Source organism: Prunus dulcis, chromosome 1, assembly GCF_902201215.1.
Source record: "Prunus dulcis chromosome 1, ALMONDv2, whole genome shotgun sequence".
Lineage (NCBI taxonomy): Eukaryota > Viridiplantae > Streptophyta > Magnoliopsida > Rosales > Rosaceae > Prunus > Prunus dulcis.
In genome coordinates, this window is record NC_047650.1 from 32,882,571 (window position 1) to 32,900,680 (window position 18,110).

The window sequence follows — 18,110 nt, forward strand, 5'->3', positions numbered from 1 at the left end:
GTCAAATTCCACCCAAGATTTCAGTATGACCCATATTACCACCCCTCATTATACATGGTTGGAGAAGGTTTTTGGGACTATAATCCTAAAATTTGAGTTTGGCCCTCATGGTTGGAGATGGCCTAAAGAAGTGCTTCTATAAGGACAATGTGGAAATTTTTATTAAAAATTCAAGTTAAGTTTTTTTGTGACTCATTGACACTTTGTATTATGAGGTAGAACTAGATTGCATTATATTTCATTGGATCGAAAATAATAATACTAATTTAATAATGTGTTTGATACTATGTGCAATTACATTACTTAGTAGGATTAGAATTCAATTTAATCCCAAAATTTTGGTAGGAATTATAACAAGAATTCTATAGCGAGGGCCTTATATATAGTGGCCTATTTATTAACCGTTATATTAAATTGGTTAGCCTGATTCAACGGTTAAAAGATAAGACCTAACTTAAGGGAGCATATATAAGAGTTCAGATTCTCTAACCCCAATTTCTCTTTACCCCTACGTCTCCTATCTCAAATCTTGACACATGTCCATCCAATTAACACAACTTAACTCCCACTTAACTCTGTTAAGCCTAAATTAAATTTAAAAAATAAATAAAAACAAATAGCAAAAACCCAGTCAGTTCCCATCCCCAACTTTGACAGCCACCCACAACCCAATCCAATCGCCGGACGCCGTCGCCGGAGTCCGGTGTTCTTGTGAGAAATCTGGGATTTTGGGTTGGAATTGATTGAAGTTGTGGGTTTTGCTTATCCTTTTTATTTTTGTGTATAATTTGCTGCTGGTGAAGCAATTCGGAAAAGAAAAAAAATTGATTCACTTTAACTGCTTGGGAATACCATTGGAAGCTTTCTTTCCTAAAGAGGGCCTTGTTCGTCAGCTAGCAATAATATAATGGTTGGGTTAGAAGTAGATTTTGATGGGGAACAAACAACCAAAGCTTTTCGCATTAAAAAAGAAAAGTAAAAAAAAAGAAAAAGAAGTAAAGCTTTGTCTCTCAGCGCATATCATCTTTAGTTCAGTCTCTCTCAAAAATTTGTGCAGTAAGAAAAAACTTGTAACTCAATTAATTAAGAGTAATTATTTTTTTCACTTGAAGTTTTAGGTTCGATATCCCGTCCCCTCGTATCATTTGTATAAAAAAAAATTGCATCGGTGAAAGGTAAAGCCACGTGGCAGACAATCCAACTATCCAAGTACGTAACATCTCATCCAGTTACAAGTAATGCTGCTGACCCGCCCAATTGGGTCATATCCACCGCCGTTTCCCTGGGCTGTCTTTACCAGTCGAGCAACTGGAGCAGTCCAGCCCAAACTGCAAGGCCTTCAATACGTTGCTTTATAATCTCCAAAATTCTTAAACTGAATGTTACAAACTGACAATTGTACAACACACGAAGTAAAGTAGTTTCAATACAAATAAAGTAGAAGAAGAAACACAATGAATAAATACAATATTTTGACTACATTTTCTGGTGATGAAACATACACTATCTGCAATCATGACATACTTAATCTCTAGCTTAGCCAGGCTTCATGAGCAAAACAAATAAATTCAACATTTCACTTGGGAGTTAATTACCTAGGAGGACTAGCTAATTAACGGTCTGATTCACGATCATATGAAGCCAATTGAAAAACCCACTTGGTCTGCAACCAAGTTGATTTAGAGACCACCGATTGGCGAACCATGGTGGGCTCCACAAGGGCCTTGATACGTTGCATTGCAACCTCTAGTGTGTCCTCGGACATGTTTGCAAAGCACATTCTGAACCAACCCGGTTCAGAGCAATGGCAAGACGACCCAGGAGAGATGTTGAGCCCAAATTCACAAACCACTTTCATCCAAAGCTCCCTTTCAGCTTCAAAAGTGTTAGACTTCAAAAGGTGCCTCATGTCCACCCAACAAAACAACCCAGCATTGCTTTTCAAACACCTAATCCCTGCCCCTTTCAGCCCACAAACAAACATCTGCCTTCTCTTTCTAAGCCTCTTTTGGTTCTCCTTCAAGTAATTGGCTGTGAATTTCTTGTCTTTGAGCATTTGGGAAAGCATGTATTGAGTTTGTGAAGAGACAAGTCCAAAGCTTGACATCTTTGTGGCTGTGGACACAACTGTTTGATTGTTTGAGTATATCATGCCTACCCGAAAACCGGGCAGGCCAAGATCCTTAGAGAGGCTGTACACAATATGAACGCGGTTCCATAGTTCAGTGTCTTCTAGATTTCTTTCGGTTACGGCTTCCACAATGCTTACGAAACTAGGAGAGTTGAAGACTGTTCCTGAGTATATTTCGTCGCTTATTATGTGGATTTCTTTTGCAAGAGCAAAGTCTATGAGGTGGTTAAGCTCCAGTGTTGTCATTGTTGTGCCTAAAGGGTTTGAGGGATTTGTAACCAGCACCCCTTTGACTTTTAGATTGAATTCTTGGGCTCGTTGATAGGCTTCCTCCAATGCAGGCGCAGTGATTTGGAAGCCATTTTCACTTGTGCATTGTATGGGAACAATTTCAACTCCGGTACGCCACTTAAGATCTCTATCAAACCTGCCAATAAAAGTGATTAATTAATAACAAAAACTAAGTTTAAGTTTAATATGCAAACTTAATTAAGTGTTAAATACTGATTAAGAAGTTATACGTGTGGAAAAAGTATTGTAAACGCCGATTATATGAAAATGTAAGACTCACTATTATATATGTAGTGAGTTTCCCATATGCGTGTTATGAGAAAGAGATTATATATAACTAGCTCATATAAAAGGTTCTCGAGTGTTGCGAGAGAAATATTATATATAACTCACGCATACGTACCCTGGGTAGTATGGAGTGGGAAGGAGGAACGCTTCGCCGGGCTCAGCAAGGCAAAACATGAGAGTCTCATTTGCAGAAGTTGAACCAGCCGTGAGCACGAGCTTGTTTGGATCGAATTTTACTCTGTTACCCCTCATTTCCGCCATGAACTCTACCAGCTCCTGTACATATAGTGAATATTAGTCACCATTTTTTATAAAGATTGTGAGTATATAAATACTTATAAAAGAGAGAGAATAATTTAATATTACATTTTTGAAAGCAGGGAAGCCGTGATAGTCTTGAAAGAGAGCCAGCTCTCTGAAAACGGATCCTCCATTTCTTTTCAGCCCCAGTGCGTCCGGGTTGCTTGCAAGCCATGACTCAACCAAGTCAAACGAAAGCTGCAAGGAGAAATATACGTACGTGTTGTATAAATCAAAATGTCAGCGACTCTGGAAGTGGAATTGCGTAAGAGATTGAGAATGTCTAAAAATATTATGACACTAATTAATAATTAAGAACAATAAAAAAATAATACACATGTAATTAAAGACCATGCACACGCACTCAAAATCACCAACCAACTTAGATTCGTGATCACTTGTTCAACAACCATCTAATCACATTATATTATTATTATTATTTTGCTTCATTGTGCTGCTGACTTGAGGCATGGCCACGTCACCGGATGTGACAAATATTTTATTTGACACACAAAGTATAGCTAGCTAAAATTTCATGCTGCTTACTTGATTCTCTGCAAGTCCCATCTGAATGATGCCGTTTGGATTTTGAACTGGATCGTAAGGGTTCTTCTCATACTCTTGCCAACCTAGGAAGTAGGAAGAGTCTTGCCCGTGTGAGTCACAACTTGCTTTTTTCGACAACATTTTCAAGCTAGCCCTAGTGAATTCCTTGGCTACTAATTTACTGCTTTTGGAGATTGAAAACTTTTATTGAGAGAGAGAGAGAGAGAGAGAGAGAGAGAGAGAGAGAGAGAGAGAAAGCGAGCGAGCTAGAGAAGTTGTGGAAAATGGAGCATTTGCATGCATATATATATAATAGAGAGGGGGCCTCATCATGGAGAGCTTGCTCGAGGGGGAGATGAGGGAACAACCAAAAGAGACACAAGTCCGACAGTATGAATAATGAATTGACGGTGCCGATACTTTGACCAGAGAGAAACGCAGTTGGAGCTGCTTACGTATTATAATTAAGATCATTAACAATTATATGTTCTTTTTGGCTCATCTTAACAATAATTGTTATAACAATAAAAGTACCAGTCTTTTTTCATTAACTAGTTGCTTTTACGGATATCGTCATCGTTATTAAAATTTTGCACACGTACTTCCCTAATTAATTTTAATTAATTATACAATTAAGTACAGTACAGCTAGCTAGGTGTCTTATAGCACAAGTGCTGCTTCCGAGATATAGACATAGATTCTTATATATGACGGTAATATTCATATTTAGGTTTTGATTCCATGTTATATATTTTTACCAATAACATATACATATATATATATATATAGAGAGAGAGAGAGAGAGAGGGGGAGAGAGAGAGAGAGAGCTTTCATTGAAAGATCTCTCAAGAATAGGGCCTACTCCGGATTGTATTTCACTAATCTAAACGTAGGGTACCCTAAAAAATATATATATATTATAACAGTCCTCTTCCATATTGATGAATTCTTTTAAATAATTTTATTTGAGGGACACCCTTTAGGTATTCTATGAATCTTTTTTCAACGATCCAAACCTTCTATGTTTCAAGTCTTCATTCATAGATCTTCCTTGCAAAAAATAAGACATATTGAAAATCATTAAGACATCTAATTGAAACCAACAAAATAAATGAACATGATGCTTTAAGAAAGTACTTAAATTTCAATAATTTAATTGAATGGTCAAATGATATTAGATTCAAGTTATTTTTTGTATAGATAATCTTTGAATGAATATCTACAAAATAGATAGTTCGGATTAGTGAAACAATGCGAAATGGACCTTACAAGAGTGTCTCTCATATTTGAGAGATTCCACAACGAAAGCTCTTTGTATATTATAAATTCAACTTAATTGTCAGCCATTAAAATCCTTGTATCCATGCTTTGATTCTACATTTGATAAACAAAAAAAAGCATACTTATTCAAAACAAATGAAAAGGAAAAGAAAATGAATATATTCGCAAGGATTTTTAGCGGCAATTAATTTTGACATATGTCATTATTCGCTTAATTAATATTAAACTTATTTATATTTATTTATATTTTATAGGTGTGGATAGGGTGTTGTATTGGATGTCCAAGAGAAGGCACTCAATTCTGACTTCCAGTGAAGCACCGACAGGCCAACGTCATCCCTTTTGGCCTGAAAGCGAACATCTCCATTTCAAGTACACGAATGTCTTTTGAGTCATCAACTTCTAATTAATCAAGTTTTTAATTTTTGTTTAATTTGTTATTAAAATGTAACCCCTTTAAACAATGGATTTATTTTTAAATTTGGATTCATTCGCAGATATAGTATTTACATCAAACCCGTCGGTTTCACAGTATAATACATTTCACAGCTTGCTTCAAGTTTAACTAAGAAATTGTCACATCACTTATCGCATAATTCAGTAATTAATAAAGATTGAGTCATTTTGTAACCCGGAAAACAATAGAGATATTATTTAGTGTGTTCGTCCGAGTAGTTCTAGTCGATCATGGAAAGCCAGGAGACCGTCAAAATCAAGCAATCCAATTTTGGGCACATTTGAGACTTTGCTTGTGAGCTCCTCTTTGTTATTATTTCCGGGATTGGGAGAGCTCACTCTGCAAGCTTCCCCACCCGTTGTCCATATTCCATTTCCATATAACCAGTTCCAAGGTTGGGACGAGACTTTAGGTGGTCCATGGTGCACACATATTAGGTGCCCAAAATGCTAGTTAGTTTTTGGTTGTGGGCTGCTGCCGCGTGTCCGGATTTCAAATCCGACCCCGGGTGGTCCATGGCTAATGAGCTATGAGAATCTCCACAGAAGTGCAGGGGCTTCGTCTTTGTCCAAACTCCAAATGATATTGGGTCCCATTTAACCCTCAAATTCTGTCGGCCATTTTCTCTCTGTCTCCTCCCCCTTTGAGTTTAAAATTACTTTTAAAGAAAAGAACCTTGAAATTTTGCCTTTCATTTTCGATGAGTTTCTTAGAAACCAACTGAAGTGATCTTATCCTCTCAACTAAATCCCTATATTATAGAGCTAGCTGCCACTGCATGTTGATTGGTTTTAAGGATTGACCTCTCAAAACGACTGATAATGATCATAGAGGATTTAGTTAACACGTGCCCACTTAGTATATAACCCCTTATTAATAAAACTAATCATTCGAGTAGTCAAATCCTACATGAATTTGAAGGCTGGAAGAGATATGTCAAAAATTAAATATTTAAAAGCTTGATGTCAAATATTATTTTAATAATTTTTTAGTCATAGACCCCACTATCATTTACTATCTTTAAAAACTTTATGTGAGCCCCATTTGTTTTTAAAAATATAATAAAATAATATAATATTTGGCATTTCGGGTGGAGTTAATTTTTTTATTATAAAGTGTCAAATTGCCACATAAGCCATTAAATTCAAATTTAACATTTTGCATTTGACATCTCCCTTGAAGATGCTCTAAAACAAAAAAGTGTGCTCCGAAATTGACAACTTATCACTTAATGAAAATTTTAACGGTCAGTTAACGGCGAATCCATATTGCAACAAATTTTCAATGTTTATGAAAGGGGCAATCTCGTAGTTCTGTAAAATTGAGAAGACAAAAACACACATGCCTTACGAGTGAAACCACGTGATAATTAATATGTTATGTTTGGTGAAATGCTAAACCCTAATTTGTCAACAACAAAAAAATCTCCCTAAGTATATATAATGTTTAAGAAATAATATAGTGCAGTGCTTAAGCAGTGACGGAAAGGAGTTGGTGTGTGGTATTATCCACCCATTTCACGATGCATAGTTGTCTTGTTTAACATAATCACACGCGTTATAAAGTGAGGGACAGCTCAATTGCAAGATTTGTTCTTGATTCTTTGGCATTTAAGCTGCAATTATTTCCCACGGATTCTGTCTTAGAAAAATAATAATCTAGAACTTGACCTTGCCATTTTAATATTCAATTATTCATGCAGAGGAAGTATATATACATATTATATTTTGCCAATGGTAACCATCATGATGAGCTGCCTGAAAATGAACCAGTGATGAATTAACGCGGTTTTGTAATATGCCAAAAACCCTAAAAATGGCTGGTGAGATGGGACTGTAGGAAATTAATTGTGCTTTAATCTTCTTCTTTTTCTTTTTTTTTCTTTTTTTTTTTTTTTTTTTTTTTTTTGGTTGGGTGCGAGTCAAAGTCGTACTCTCACTTCACACGCCAGAGATATCAGTTTGACTATTTGAGGCCTGTTTTTTTTTTTTTTTTTTTTTTTTTTTTTTTATAGATATAAATATGCAGTGAGTGAGTTGCTGATGTGTTTCGAAATTATTACATACCTTTTGGAATTTCCAGTTGAATGTTTTCAACCAAGTTATTATTTGCCTATATGATGCTCTACTATCCCATCGCGAATTGATTTTCGGTGAACTCTCAACTTCCTTCATTCTTCCTATTCTAATTCAAAATTATTTATTAATGGAACTGGCTCTGCTCAATTTCAATCAGTTGAGCTAATAATGGGGAAAGAAGCATCAAAATAAGCAAAACAAAACAAAAAACATTGGCCGAATGAGTACGCAAGAGCCCTACATAAGAAGATTCATCCAATTGTGAAATTGCATTGAGGATCAAAACCACCATTTTTCTTCATTGTGGATATACTCTTTCTATGAATATCGTACTTCTTTAGGATTGCACATCTTAAAGTTTTGGATAAGCAGAAGTTAGTAGCTAGCTCTCATAACTAGTACTGCATATTCATGGCTCCCTCCAGACCACACAGCTGAGTCTATGGACATACATTGCGCCACTTGTGTTATCTTTCTTGTTTTGTTCAAGCAAAAAGTTCATCCAAATTTGAAGGGATAATGGTTTAACCTAATTTAGGTATAAGCTGAGTGGAATATTTGCGTTCAATATGATATTGTTTTGGACTTTAATTATATAGTGGAAGCCCATGTGTTTTGAAAAGTGCTTGTAACCCAAAAAAGTGATGAATTTTTATTTTTATTTTTAATGTGTGTAATTTATGCGTGAGTGAAATAAAAGGATAATATTTAAGACGGATCACATTATAGAATATTTGTATGTGTATACATTGTCAAGAGAGGTTTCCCACTCCAAGCAACAAAAAGAGTGATTAATCCATAATATTTCCTGAACGTTTAAGCATAAATGTGGAAAATAAGTTAAATATCTAATATATATGTATTGTAGAACCCATGTTTATGGGTGTACAATAGCATAACCATGTTGTGGCAAGTGGGGGCGCAAGAAAGTCTTTCCTATTAATTTTGCCCAAAAGTCTTAAGTGTATTCATTGGTTTTTTTTTTCCTTCTAAAGGTGGGAACACATAAAGGTGTTTGATGAAATGTTTCAAACGGAGAGACTGTGGAGCCGGTTGCTAATGTAGGTATATAATATGAGAGAGAGAGAGAGAGAGATATGATAATTGGTATTGGGGGGGAGGAGGTTTGCGCACGCGGTTTTGTAGTAGTACAAGATGATAATAGGTCATTTGGCTGAAAACCATGATCGCCATGTGGTGGAGGTTCCCCTAGCCACACACTGATCATTTGCATGACTTTAAGGACTCGAAAAGACCCCAACATGGCTCCCATCTCACGTTACGCCATATAATGTCCTCATGCACATGTATATTATTTTTTTCATCTCTTCTCTTAATTTCTTTGTTAGATATTTATAGCTAGACTTCCATGCAGTTAGGTCTACCAATTAGTACGTATATACACGAAAAGACCGGTAACAAAAGTACGTATACGCACAATGTTTTCTTCAGTAACATTGAAAGATTTGGAGCTACTACTACAACAAAAATTGAATGATGATCACTTTAGATGTGAAATATACAGCATGAAGAGAGAGAGGTCATGGATTGACTGGAAACTGGAGGTCACGTATACTTGTACCGTGGGTAACACATAATTGATTAGCCGGGCTCTTGGAAGTATATACGACATGTGTTTGGTGGGAAAGTAGCCAGTTTTGTATGTATTGTGATGCCATGTACTATATAAACGTTTGTGTTTGTGTGTAAAGGTAGATTGAAGAAGAAAAGAAGTGAAGGCCAGCTAATAGGTAAGCTCTTGGATGTGACTGAAATAAAAAAAGACAATTGAGCCGTATATATATGAGGAGTTCGGAGTCAAAAAGTTTAATACGAAGTCCAATGAGATAGCATTTCTATGTTGTTACTTTTGTCCTTTGTTGCAGAGTTTTGTACCATATTGTAGTTATGCTTCTGCAACAAAGCAAGAAAATAATACCATGCTTTTTGACCTGACCATCTTAAATTATTTTGCAGGCTTTTCTTGTTGCGAGGCCACATGACATGAGGTACTCTCAATAATAATACCCAAATGGGAAAATTTACTTAGAGAAGAAGCTACGAGACTGTAAAAATTGCCAAAATTATTATGTTATTCCAAGCCCACTTTGGAGACTCCAATACTCAAAACGTTGTAGCTTTTAATAACACTGTCTTGTTGTCGCATCAACATATCAAACGCAGATTAACACCCGGAGGTTCCTTCGATTCCATTTATTTAGGAGATGACATGATGTTGCAGCAGGCAATATATACATGCACACTTGGTCCTCTCAAGTCAAACATTTCCAGTCATGGGCAAGCCCTAATTCTTCACCATAATTAATGATGCAGAAACCATGCCGCCAGACCCATGCGTGCTGTTTTATTTTACGGCTCTTCAACATGTGATGTATGTTCACGTGAGGAAGAGAGTTTGATGCCAGTCCAGGTGAGGAAAGGTGGCGTTTTCAAATTAGGAGTCGGGACAAGATCGGATCGATAAGTAACAAGATATATTCAGTTTTGTTTTGTTTTGTTTTGTTTTTATTATAAATATTGTTGATGCATAAAATGGTCGAACACTTTTGGGCCCAATATAGAGATGATGTCGTTTTCTGCCTCACGGGTTCTTCAGCAGAGGAAGTGACCTGCAAGGCAAAGAAGGAACTATGAGTCCTTGAGTACTGGCCGAAAACTCTCCAATGCTATAGTCTATGTTGCACGGACACGGGTACAAGGGCACAACGACACGGAAAATCTCAAAAAATTAGGACACGGATACAACTAAGACACGGCAATTAAAATAATAATTTATTCTCAATACTTCAATGTCACATAATTCCATAAAACAAAACAAATAAATCATGTTCATCATCCATACATAATAATTAATAGACCACAAAATAAAACATAAATGATCTAACTCTCAATCTTCTTCAAGCATCTATGTCTTCATTATTATTGTTATTATTTGTTGTGTTTCTCTTTAAAAAAACAGAAGAAAGAATTGTCACCTCACCACCAAATCCAACTCTTCTACTGCTGTGGAGGGAGATAAGAAAAGAAAATAGAGAACATAAATAAATACATTTGAAAACAGAGATAAAAAAAATTGCAAAGAGACTTACCTTGTGCAAAACCAGAAGAAAGGGAGGAGAAGAGCTGTGACGGAGGAAATGAACTTTGGCAGCAGAAAAAGTGAAATTTAGGTTTTAAAAAAAGTCTTTTTCCACTTTTAGCCCCTAGTTTTAAAACTATTTCAAATCAGTCCATCAAAGTTTCAAAAATCACATTTAGACCCCAGATTTTATTTTAAAATTTTCAAACTGGTCCATGCCTTGTCTTGATCGTGTCGGAGCTGTGTCTTGACCTTGTCGGAGCTGTGTCTTGACCGTGTCCCAACCGTTGACTGTGTCCAATGAGTGTCGAGGGCGTGTCGAAGCCGTGTCTTGACCGTGTCCCAACCGTTGACTGTGTCCAATGAGTGTCGGGGGCGTGTCGAAGCCGTGTCGACGTATCCGACACTCTAGCAGTTTGAAGTGTCTGTGCAACATAGGCTATAGTTAGCTTTTAAGGACAAAGTGTGAATAGTATAGCTAAATAGCCGAATGTAACAATTATCTCGTTTGGGGACTTGTGCTCCTTTTTATAGACTTTGGAGGGTGTGCGTCCTGAGTGAGATTTCGATGTAGAACTGTGGGGCATTGCCCGATAGGGTGCCACGTGTTTTTGTAAGAAATCACTAGCAAGGTGCATTCTTTTGGCATGATCTGCAGGATAGGTTGCTGATAGCTCATCACCTACCGATGGTATTCCGTGAGTCAAAATGCTTTGCCGAGCTTTGTACGCTCCCTTTGTGGGTCCTTTGTTTCACGTGTCGCGTTCTGATTGGCTGGTCAGATATGGTATAAACAAATATAATCTCAAATATTCAACACGCACAATATATAAGTCATACATATCCAACAACCAACCTACGGACCTCAAGCCTTCATTGTACAACATCAATCATCAATATAAATTGAGTCTCAGAACAACATAAATAAGTTTCCTATATCTATCCTGACATAATTGAAGATAACACAAAATAAAAATATTTAGTTGAAAGATGACACATGTTCGAGTTCGATGAAAATGAATTTTGATAGAGAATATCCAACAATTGAAAAGCACATCAAGTTAGCTCAAATAGCGAGGGAGTGCAGGAAAATTGATTAGAAATAGATTTAGGATATGTTAACGGTTCAATCTCTCAAATATCCAATGATACCCTATTATAGAAACAGCGAGGACAAATTTTTCTCACGTTGGACACCTAACCATAGGTCCAAAATCCACTCATTTCACATCAAAGCCCAAGGACCCCATTTTTTATTTTTTTTCTTCGTACAAAAGAGTTTGGAGCATGTCATCTTATCTCCAATTTTATCGGATGTGCCAAAGGGGAACAAGAACCTCTTTAAATGCAATAACACATTTGAAAGGGCCAACCCAAGCAAAGCAAAAATAGGATGGAAATTGTCCATGCGACACCTAAGCTAAGCCTAGGTTTTTTAATCGGATGGAGCTTTTTGCATTATGCAGGCTTTATGTCTCCCACTAAATCTGCTACCTTATCCTTGAACTCCATTACCAGAACAGCTTGGAAGAAGATGAACCTTTTTTTCTTTCAGTACCGTCTACAACAACACAACTATGATGTTGTTCACGTGCTTTTGTTTTGTTTTTTGGGTACAACATAATGGACTTGATTTAGTGGATGGGATCCCCCCCACCCCACCCCATTTCTCAAAGGAGAAATAATTGTTACACACAGCCAACAAATGACATGATATTTTCTCTTTGAAAGTATTATCAGGGGTGATTCAAGCAAAGAATCTTGAGTGTATTTAACCACTTGAGTTACAAGCCCATATTGCCCTACCCTATCAATCAAAAGTTTAAACTTGGATAAAATAAATAAATAATGCAAATAATAACTTGAGATGTTTGGCCACCCTTTACTTAGTTCTAAGCTAAGAAATGGATTAATATTAAGCTAATAAATTCTTTGACTAACATCACTATTACCTATATTACAAAAGTGAATCATGAATATAAAAATCTAAAAACAATAATATGGTGTGTTGCTCTCTTCTTTTTGACAATTGAGAATAGATGAAATCCTAAATTCAATTCATATTGAAAAAACTGGGGAGGAAATAAGAGCCTGCAAACCTCCATCTCAAATTACATCAAAGAATTGGCTCAAGAAAAACTAATTTAGCCGACACATCTGAGCACTAATTCAGGCTTCACTTTCCCAAAACAATTTCAATGAAAGAATAAATACATGAAAAAATAAGGTTCAACGGATCGGGGTAAAGATTCCTAAAAAATTTATGTTACTGTACCAAGCAGCTTCAAGATATATGTCAAGATGTCAATTGAATGACTTGAGGTGAAAAACTTGGCAGTTTGAGACATATGACATCTTTGTTGCGGCCAGTTTAAACTTCTTGGCGGCATCTTCGTTCTCTTCTAAACTAATCTGACCAAAATACTTAGACCACCAGGATGTGCTCCTCAATTTAGCCTTCGGAAAGAAAACACTTCAATATGTCAGTTATGCAGTGAATGAAAACAATTATGTAAACCCCCCAATAACAATTTGAAAAATCAAAGACAAGGTAGAACGACGAAATAAAAAGAAACATTAGAAGGCAGAAGGGTATAAAGACATGGACAATGAACATAAAATGTTTTATCCTTTTGACATGTTCAAGGTTCGAAGAATAATTGAACAAGCAAACATAAAGGAAACTAGAGTATCCTAAGTGCAGCAGTTACTTACCGCCTTCCCAAATTTGGAGACCTCAGCAGCTTTAGCTCTCTGCTTACGAGGATAGCCTATATGGAAGATATCAAACATCTCATTAGGAAGACAGATTCGTAAATTTCTCCCACTCAGATGTGGATTTTGTATTGCTGCTTGGCACAAATAAAATACTCTGTTCCTGATATGAAAGAAGACAAAATCTTCTCGCAGAACCAGAAATACATCTTCAAAATAGTAAGAGGCAAAACCAGGTGGACTATATGGCACCCAAACAGGCACATTTTATCAAAATGAAAAGAAAATACTTTTGTCACCTTCCTAGATTCGACCTGCTCACAAGTTGTTACAAAAGAAGACAGGTTACAGACCACCAAATCCAAACTAAGGACCTTTGCTGTAAGATGACAACTCCAGAAACATATGAAATCAGGCTTATACGGATTTGAACATCAATAGTTCAGTAGAGGTTGGCCATCAATGAGGGGCATAGAATTGCAAATGATGTGACCATAATCAGGTAGAAGAACCTCGAGGATAGGGCAGCCTATAAATGTACAACGAAACGCAAAATACATAAATGTATTTAACAAGTAGACATAAGATCTTACCAGTAAAGACCACAAGACCATCAACTGATACCCTTGCCAGATCCGGGAGTGTCTTGTTGAGGTATTTATCCGACAAATAATCCAACGCATCCGAAACAAGCACAATAGAAAACGACTTTGGCCTGTATGGAAGCGGATACTTGATATCAACAACACGAACTACGTCTTTGCGCACAAGAGCTTTACAGCTTCTACCAGCATCCTCTACATCATAAGGTTCCACACCCCATGCTTCAGTTTCTTCCTCACTCAGCAATGTAGAAACCACTGCACAAGTATCAGGGCCAACGTGCAAAACCTTATGCATGCTGTCACCATATGCTTTCTTCAAAACAGGAATTGCTCGTTGGACCTCCGCTGTGCATGAGTGACCTGCAGCTAAAATCTTCATATGCGGTGACTTAAAAACAAGTTCATAGACCAGCAAAAATGTAGTAAAATGACGAATACATGAACTAAATCACCACCTGCTTGTCAACTCATACCATTTTCCAAAGCTAGAAATTGGGATTAAATTTCACAAATTAAAACATAACTGCTAGTGTTGCGACGGTTTTGAATATTTTCACACAAGAAGATACATATTGTCTTTAATGCAAAAGACCATTTGTTGTAATTTACTCACACACAAAAAAATGTTTAGTGCCATGGTCCGGTACAAAGATATAATTTAAGAAATATACAGAGCATATACAAAATATACCTTCAACCCTGCTAACAACCCCTTTAACAATGCCACCACCTCCACCTACATGCAGTCACAAATACATAACATGAACAATATCCATCAGACCAAAAAATAAAAATATTATGAAATGAAGTCGAATTCGTTACGCATTAAGCAGAACAAATCGATATGTAAAATCAAAATAAAAGCAAAAGGCTACCAACCTCTGCCGCCGTTGTATGAATAGGCAAGAAGAAGCAATGCTCCCTGAAAATTCATCATTACCATTATTCAAATGAACCCAACATTATTTCTTCAGCCCACAAATTAAAATAAAATAAAATAAAAGGAAATTGAGAGTAAATTAATTACCACGGCGATAAGTGCGACTGATAAGATCGGAGAAGACCTCGACTTAGAATAGGCAAAGCCTGAGAGTAAAGAGCCTCCATTGTCCCCAAATCGCCGAGACGGGTTCAAATTCACATTCACTGGCCTCCGAGACATGGCTTTTCGGACTTTGCTGTTTTATGTGTATCTCTGCCATAATTAATTCATTAATCACTAACTAATTAATTAAAATTGCATTTGCCAAACACATCTGTTAACGAAATTATCAGAAAAAGAGGCGTTAAAGAACCCACATTGGATCGGATTTGCCTGCTGCTGACTCAGAGAGTCTCTGTGCTATGAGTTGGGAGTCGAAGACGATGGCTCGTTTTTTCTTCTTTTGGTTCCAAAATCTAGTTGGTTTGGGCCGATTGGGCCCATGAGCCCACCGCCCACAAATCACACAAGCCCACTTCGCCAAGATTGGAGATCGGTTTCTCTGCTCAGATGTGTCTCCAACTCCATTTCCATTGAGAATTTGAGAGAGAGTCGTATTCCAAGGCGGTGTAAGCGACTCTGTGAGGAAATACCATTCATAGAAGTCCAATTTTTTTTTTTTTCTTTTGAACAGGAAAAACCCTAGCCATGGTTGTTGGGTTTCGCGAACATCTACAGTAACAATTGTTGAATTCGATAGCTAAAGCTTGAGACTTTGCGGGAAAATGAGCGACGACGATGGTAATCGGAATAGGAATAAGAATGGCCCGTGGACGCCGCCAAACAGACCCTACCAGGAGAGAGAGGAAGACATGAAGATTTGGGGAATTCTGGTGTTTGGTCTAATTGGCGCCACCGCCACCACTCTCGCGGTAAGTTCAATTATCTTCATCTTCCTTCTTGTACGAGTGTGAGGCCAATAGGAATTGAGAATTGAGAATTGTGTGGGAATTTGGCAGGTTTCTCAGCTTCGTAGGACTGTTGATTGGGTCTATACTCAGGTAGATTTCGTATAGATAATGGGTTTGTCTGCGATTTTGTAAATTCGAAGCCTTTTGTTATTTGTGAACCGAAAGTTCTATGCTTGAGATGACATGTAAGAGACCATGGTTAATGTAGTTAAAAGTGCTTAATTGGAAAGTAATCCTGTTCTTTTCTTTTCTTTTCTTCTTCTTAAATAAAAGTTAATATGTGGGTTAGTTTGTAGTTCTTACTGGAGCTGATCATGTTTTTCATTGCATGGAAAAAGTTGTTCAGATCACAATCATCGTGGAAAGGAGGAAGCGGTAGTTCATTCCGGACATCCTTTCAGGAGGAAGCATGGAAAAAATATAATCGTCGCATGCAAGAGGAGTATGAGGAAGAACTGGAGAGAGTGGTGAGTTTTCATTCTAATTTCTATATTGGTTTTCAGATTTACTTCTCGGCAACTATCTGTTAATCAAGCAAACGTTGATTGTAAAACTCTGTTAATGTTTATTTATTTATTTGTAAGACTGAAATCTTCCGCCATTATTGCCATTATTGTAAAACTCTCAGAGTGCTGTTTTTTAGCCAATTGCTGTTTTGCCTTTACTCAAACTTATTTTATTGTATATTTCTAAATGCAAAAGGCATGCACAAGTCATCACATTGCATCCCGAAAACCTGCTGAGCGCAGAATTAATATTTTCACCTCCAATGTTAGAGTAGTTCTTAGTGCTTGCCTTAAAATGTCAAGTCTCTCTCTCTTTAAAACAAAGAAAGCATCCCTAAGATGACTCAAAGGGTTTTTTTTTAAATAAAAAAAATCACGATTGTAACATAGAAAGCATCCCTGAGTTAACTCAAAGGGTGGTTGTTTTTTTTTTGTTTTTTATTTTTATTTTTTTAAAATCATGTTGTCATCTGTAGGAACGTATTAGGCGTATGCAAAGTGTGTTCAATAGAGAGAGGAACAAATATAAAAGCAGCTATGAGAGCTGGAGGGAAAATGGTCAAGGTGCATACCATCAACATTTCCAGCGAGAAGATTGGTATTGGAAAACTGATACATCCTTCAAAGACCGGAGGAATAATTACAGGGAGACTCCTAGGGAAAATGCAAGCTATTTATTATCACATCACTACTCAATATTAGGCCTTGACAGGTAAAGTTGGTATCATGCATAGATCTCCTTTTCTGTGTACTGTTGATAGTCAATATCTGGCTGATGTACCAAGTTGAGTTTATATGATTTTAAGATGTAATGCTTATGCTTCGTAATGCTGGATTCACTTTGCAATTTCGTCTCATGTTCAGAAGATCAGATCTGTCAGACATGTATTTGCATGATTCTCCAATCTCATCAATAACATAAACTTGACATTTTCACTTCTCTTCTTTTTTGAACAGGTTTAGAAAGGCACCTTACACGGATGCTGAGATTAAGGTATTCCCTGTGTTTTGACTTACTGTTAACAGTGTTAAGAGCTAATAGATTTCGTCCTCTGTATTTTCCCCTATTAATTTTATAACTCTAATTGGATGTTGGCTGTACCTGTACCTCGTGACATTTTTTTTTTTTGTGGCGGAGATTATGATGGACCTGCTATAACTTCGTGTCAAATATAACAAAAGAGATCATAGGTTCAAACCACAACAAAAACTAGTAGTTCTGATATGTGCGCTGTATTGAAGTTCCAGCAGCAGTTACTAGAGTCTAATCAATTAAAGAGTTTCATAGAGTAACTGAGTCATTTCTTTTGTGTTCTTAACCTTGTTTTATTCTTGCAGACAGCGTTTAGGACCAAGGCAAAGCAATTTCACCCAGATCAAAACCGAGATAATAAAGGTGGGGTATTCTTGGCCATTACTGAATTTTTGTTAGCTGATGCCATCGCTTTGCATTGAAGTTCACTGCTTGTCTTTTGTTGCAGAGGCTGCTGAAGCAAAGTTTAAAGAGGTAATGACGTCCTACGAGGCCATAAAGAAGGAGAGGGGAAACACGAATCTGTGAACCGGCTGATACAGCCTGAGATTTTTGAGACGTTGAAGGGCGCAGGGTTGTGCAGTATTCAACAGGGCACTTCCACCTTTTCTTTGCATTATTAGTAACAGCAATAACATATTTGAAAGTTCGTTCTTGATGTTGTATATCATGTGGGAATAATTGGTGATTTTTTTTTATACCCACATAAAGTAAAGGCGGGCTATGTATTTGGATTTTGGAGAACATGCGACTATGCATGCATAGGCTTTGTAATATATTGTTTTAACAATTTTCCAAAAATTATGTGATATATATATATATATATATAATTAATTGAGTTCTTTTATTTGAGTGTGATTAACTGAAAAATAATTCGGTAGAATCT

The 18,110-nt window shown here is 36.7% G+C and overlaps 3 protein-coding genes across 6 annotated transcripts; 1 reads left to right on the forward strand and 2 right to left on the reverse strand.

Moving 5' to 3' along the window:
* Positions 1-1,612: 1,612 nt before the first annotated feature.
* Positions 1,613-3,724, reverse strand: LOC117614605 (1-aminocyclopropane-1-carboxylate synthase 8). Its single transcript, XM_034343475.1, has 4 exons — positions 3,557-3,724; positions 3,077-3,208; positions 2,826-2,986; positions 1,613-2,558 (listed from the first exon to the last, which is right to left on the reverse strand). Exons 1-4 carry the CDS (start codon positions 3,695-3,697, stop codon positions 1,613-1,615), a joined length of 1,380 nt encoding a protein of 459 aa, XP_034199366.1. The 5' UTR covers positions 3,698-3,724.
* An 8,784-nt stretch (positions 3,725-12,508) lies between these two features.
* On the reverse strand, positions 12,509-15,229 carry LOC117614653 (probable pectin methylesterase CGR3). 3 transcript variants are annotated; one of them, XM_034343534.1, is made up of 7 exons: positions 15,092-15,229; positions 14,820-14,987; positions 14,672-14,714; positions 14,484-14,528; positions 13,781-14,152; positions 13,188-13,243; positions 12,509-12,929 (listed from the first exon to the last, which is right to left on the reverse strand). In XM_034343534.1, the coding sequence occupies exons 2-7, from the start codon at positions 14,952-14,954 to the stop codon at positions 12,777-12,779; spliced, it is 804 nt and encodes a 267-aa protein (XP_034199425.1). In that variant the 5' UTR covers positions 14,955-14,987; positions 15,092-15,229; the 3' UTR covers positions 12,509-12,776. The 3 variants fall into 3 exon arrangements, with proteins under 3 accessions (XP_034199425.1, XP_034199424.1, XP_034199426.1); XM_034343533.1 differs by having other exon boundaries at positions 13,781-14,158; XM_034343535.1 differs by having other exon boundaries at positions 13,781-14,165.
* Positions 15,230-15,293: 64 nt separating this feature from the next.
* On the forward strand, positions 15,294-18,058 carry LOC117614654 (dnaJ homolog subfamily C member 7 homolog). 2 transcript variants are annotated; one of them, XM_034343536.1, is made up of 7 exons: positions 15,299-15,646; positions 15,734-15,775; positions 16,024-16,152; positions 16,668-16,903; positions 17,149-17,185; positions 17,530-17,587; positions 17,673-18,058. In XM_034343536.1, the coding sequence occupies exons 1-7, from the start codon at positions 15,500-15,502 to the stop codon at positions 17,750-17,752; spliced, it is 729 nt and encodes a 242-aa protein (XP_034199427.1). In that variant the 5' UTR covers positions 15,299-15,499; the 3' UTR covers positions 17,753-18,058. The 2 variants fall into 2 exon arrangements, with proteins under 2 accessions (XP_034199428.1, XP_034199427.1); XM_034343537.1 differs by lacking the exon at positions 15,734-15,775 and having other exon boundaries at positions 15,294-15,646.
* Positions 18,059-18,110: the final 52 nt, after the last annotated feature.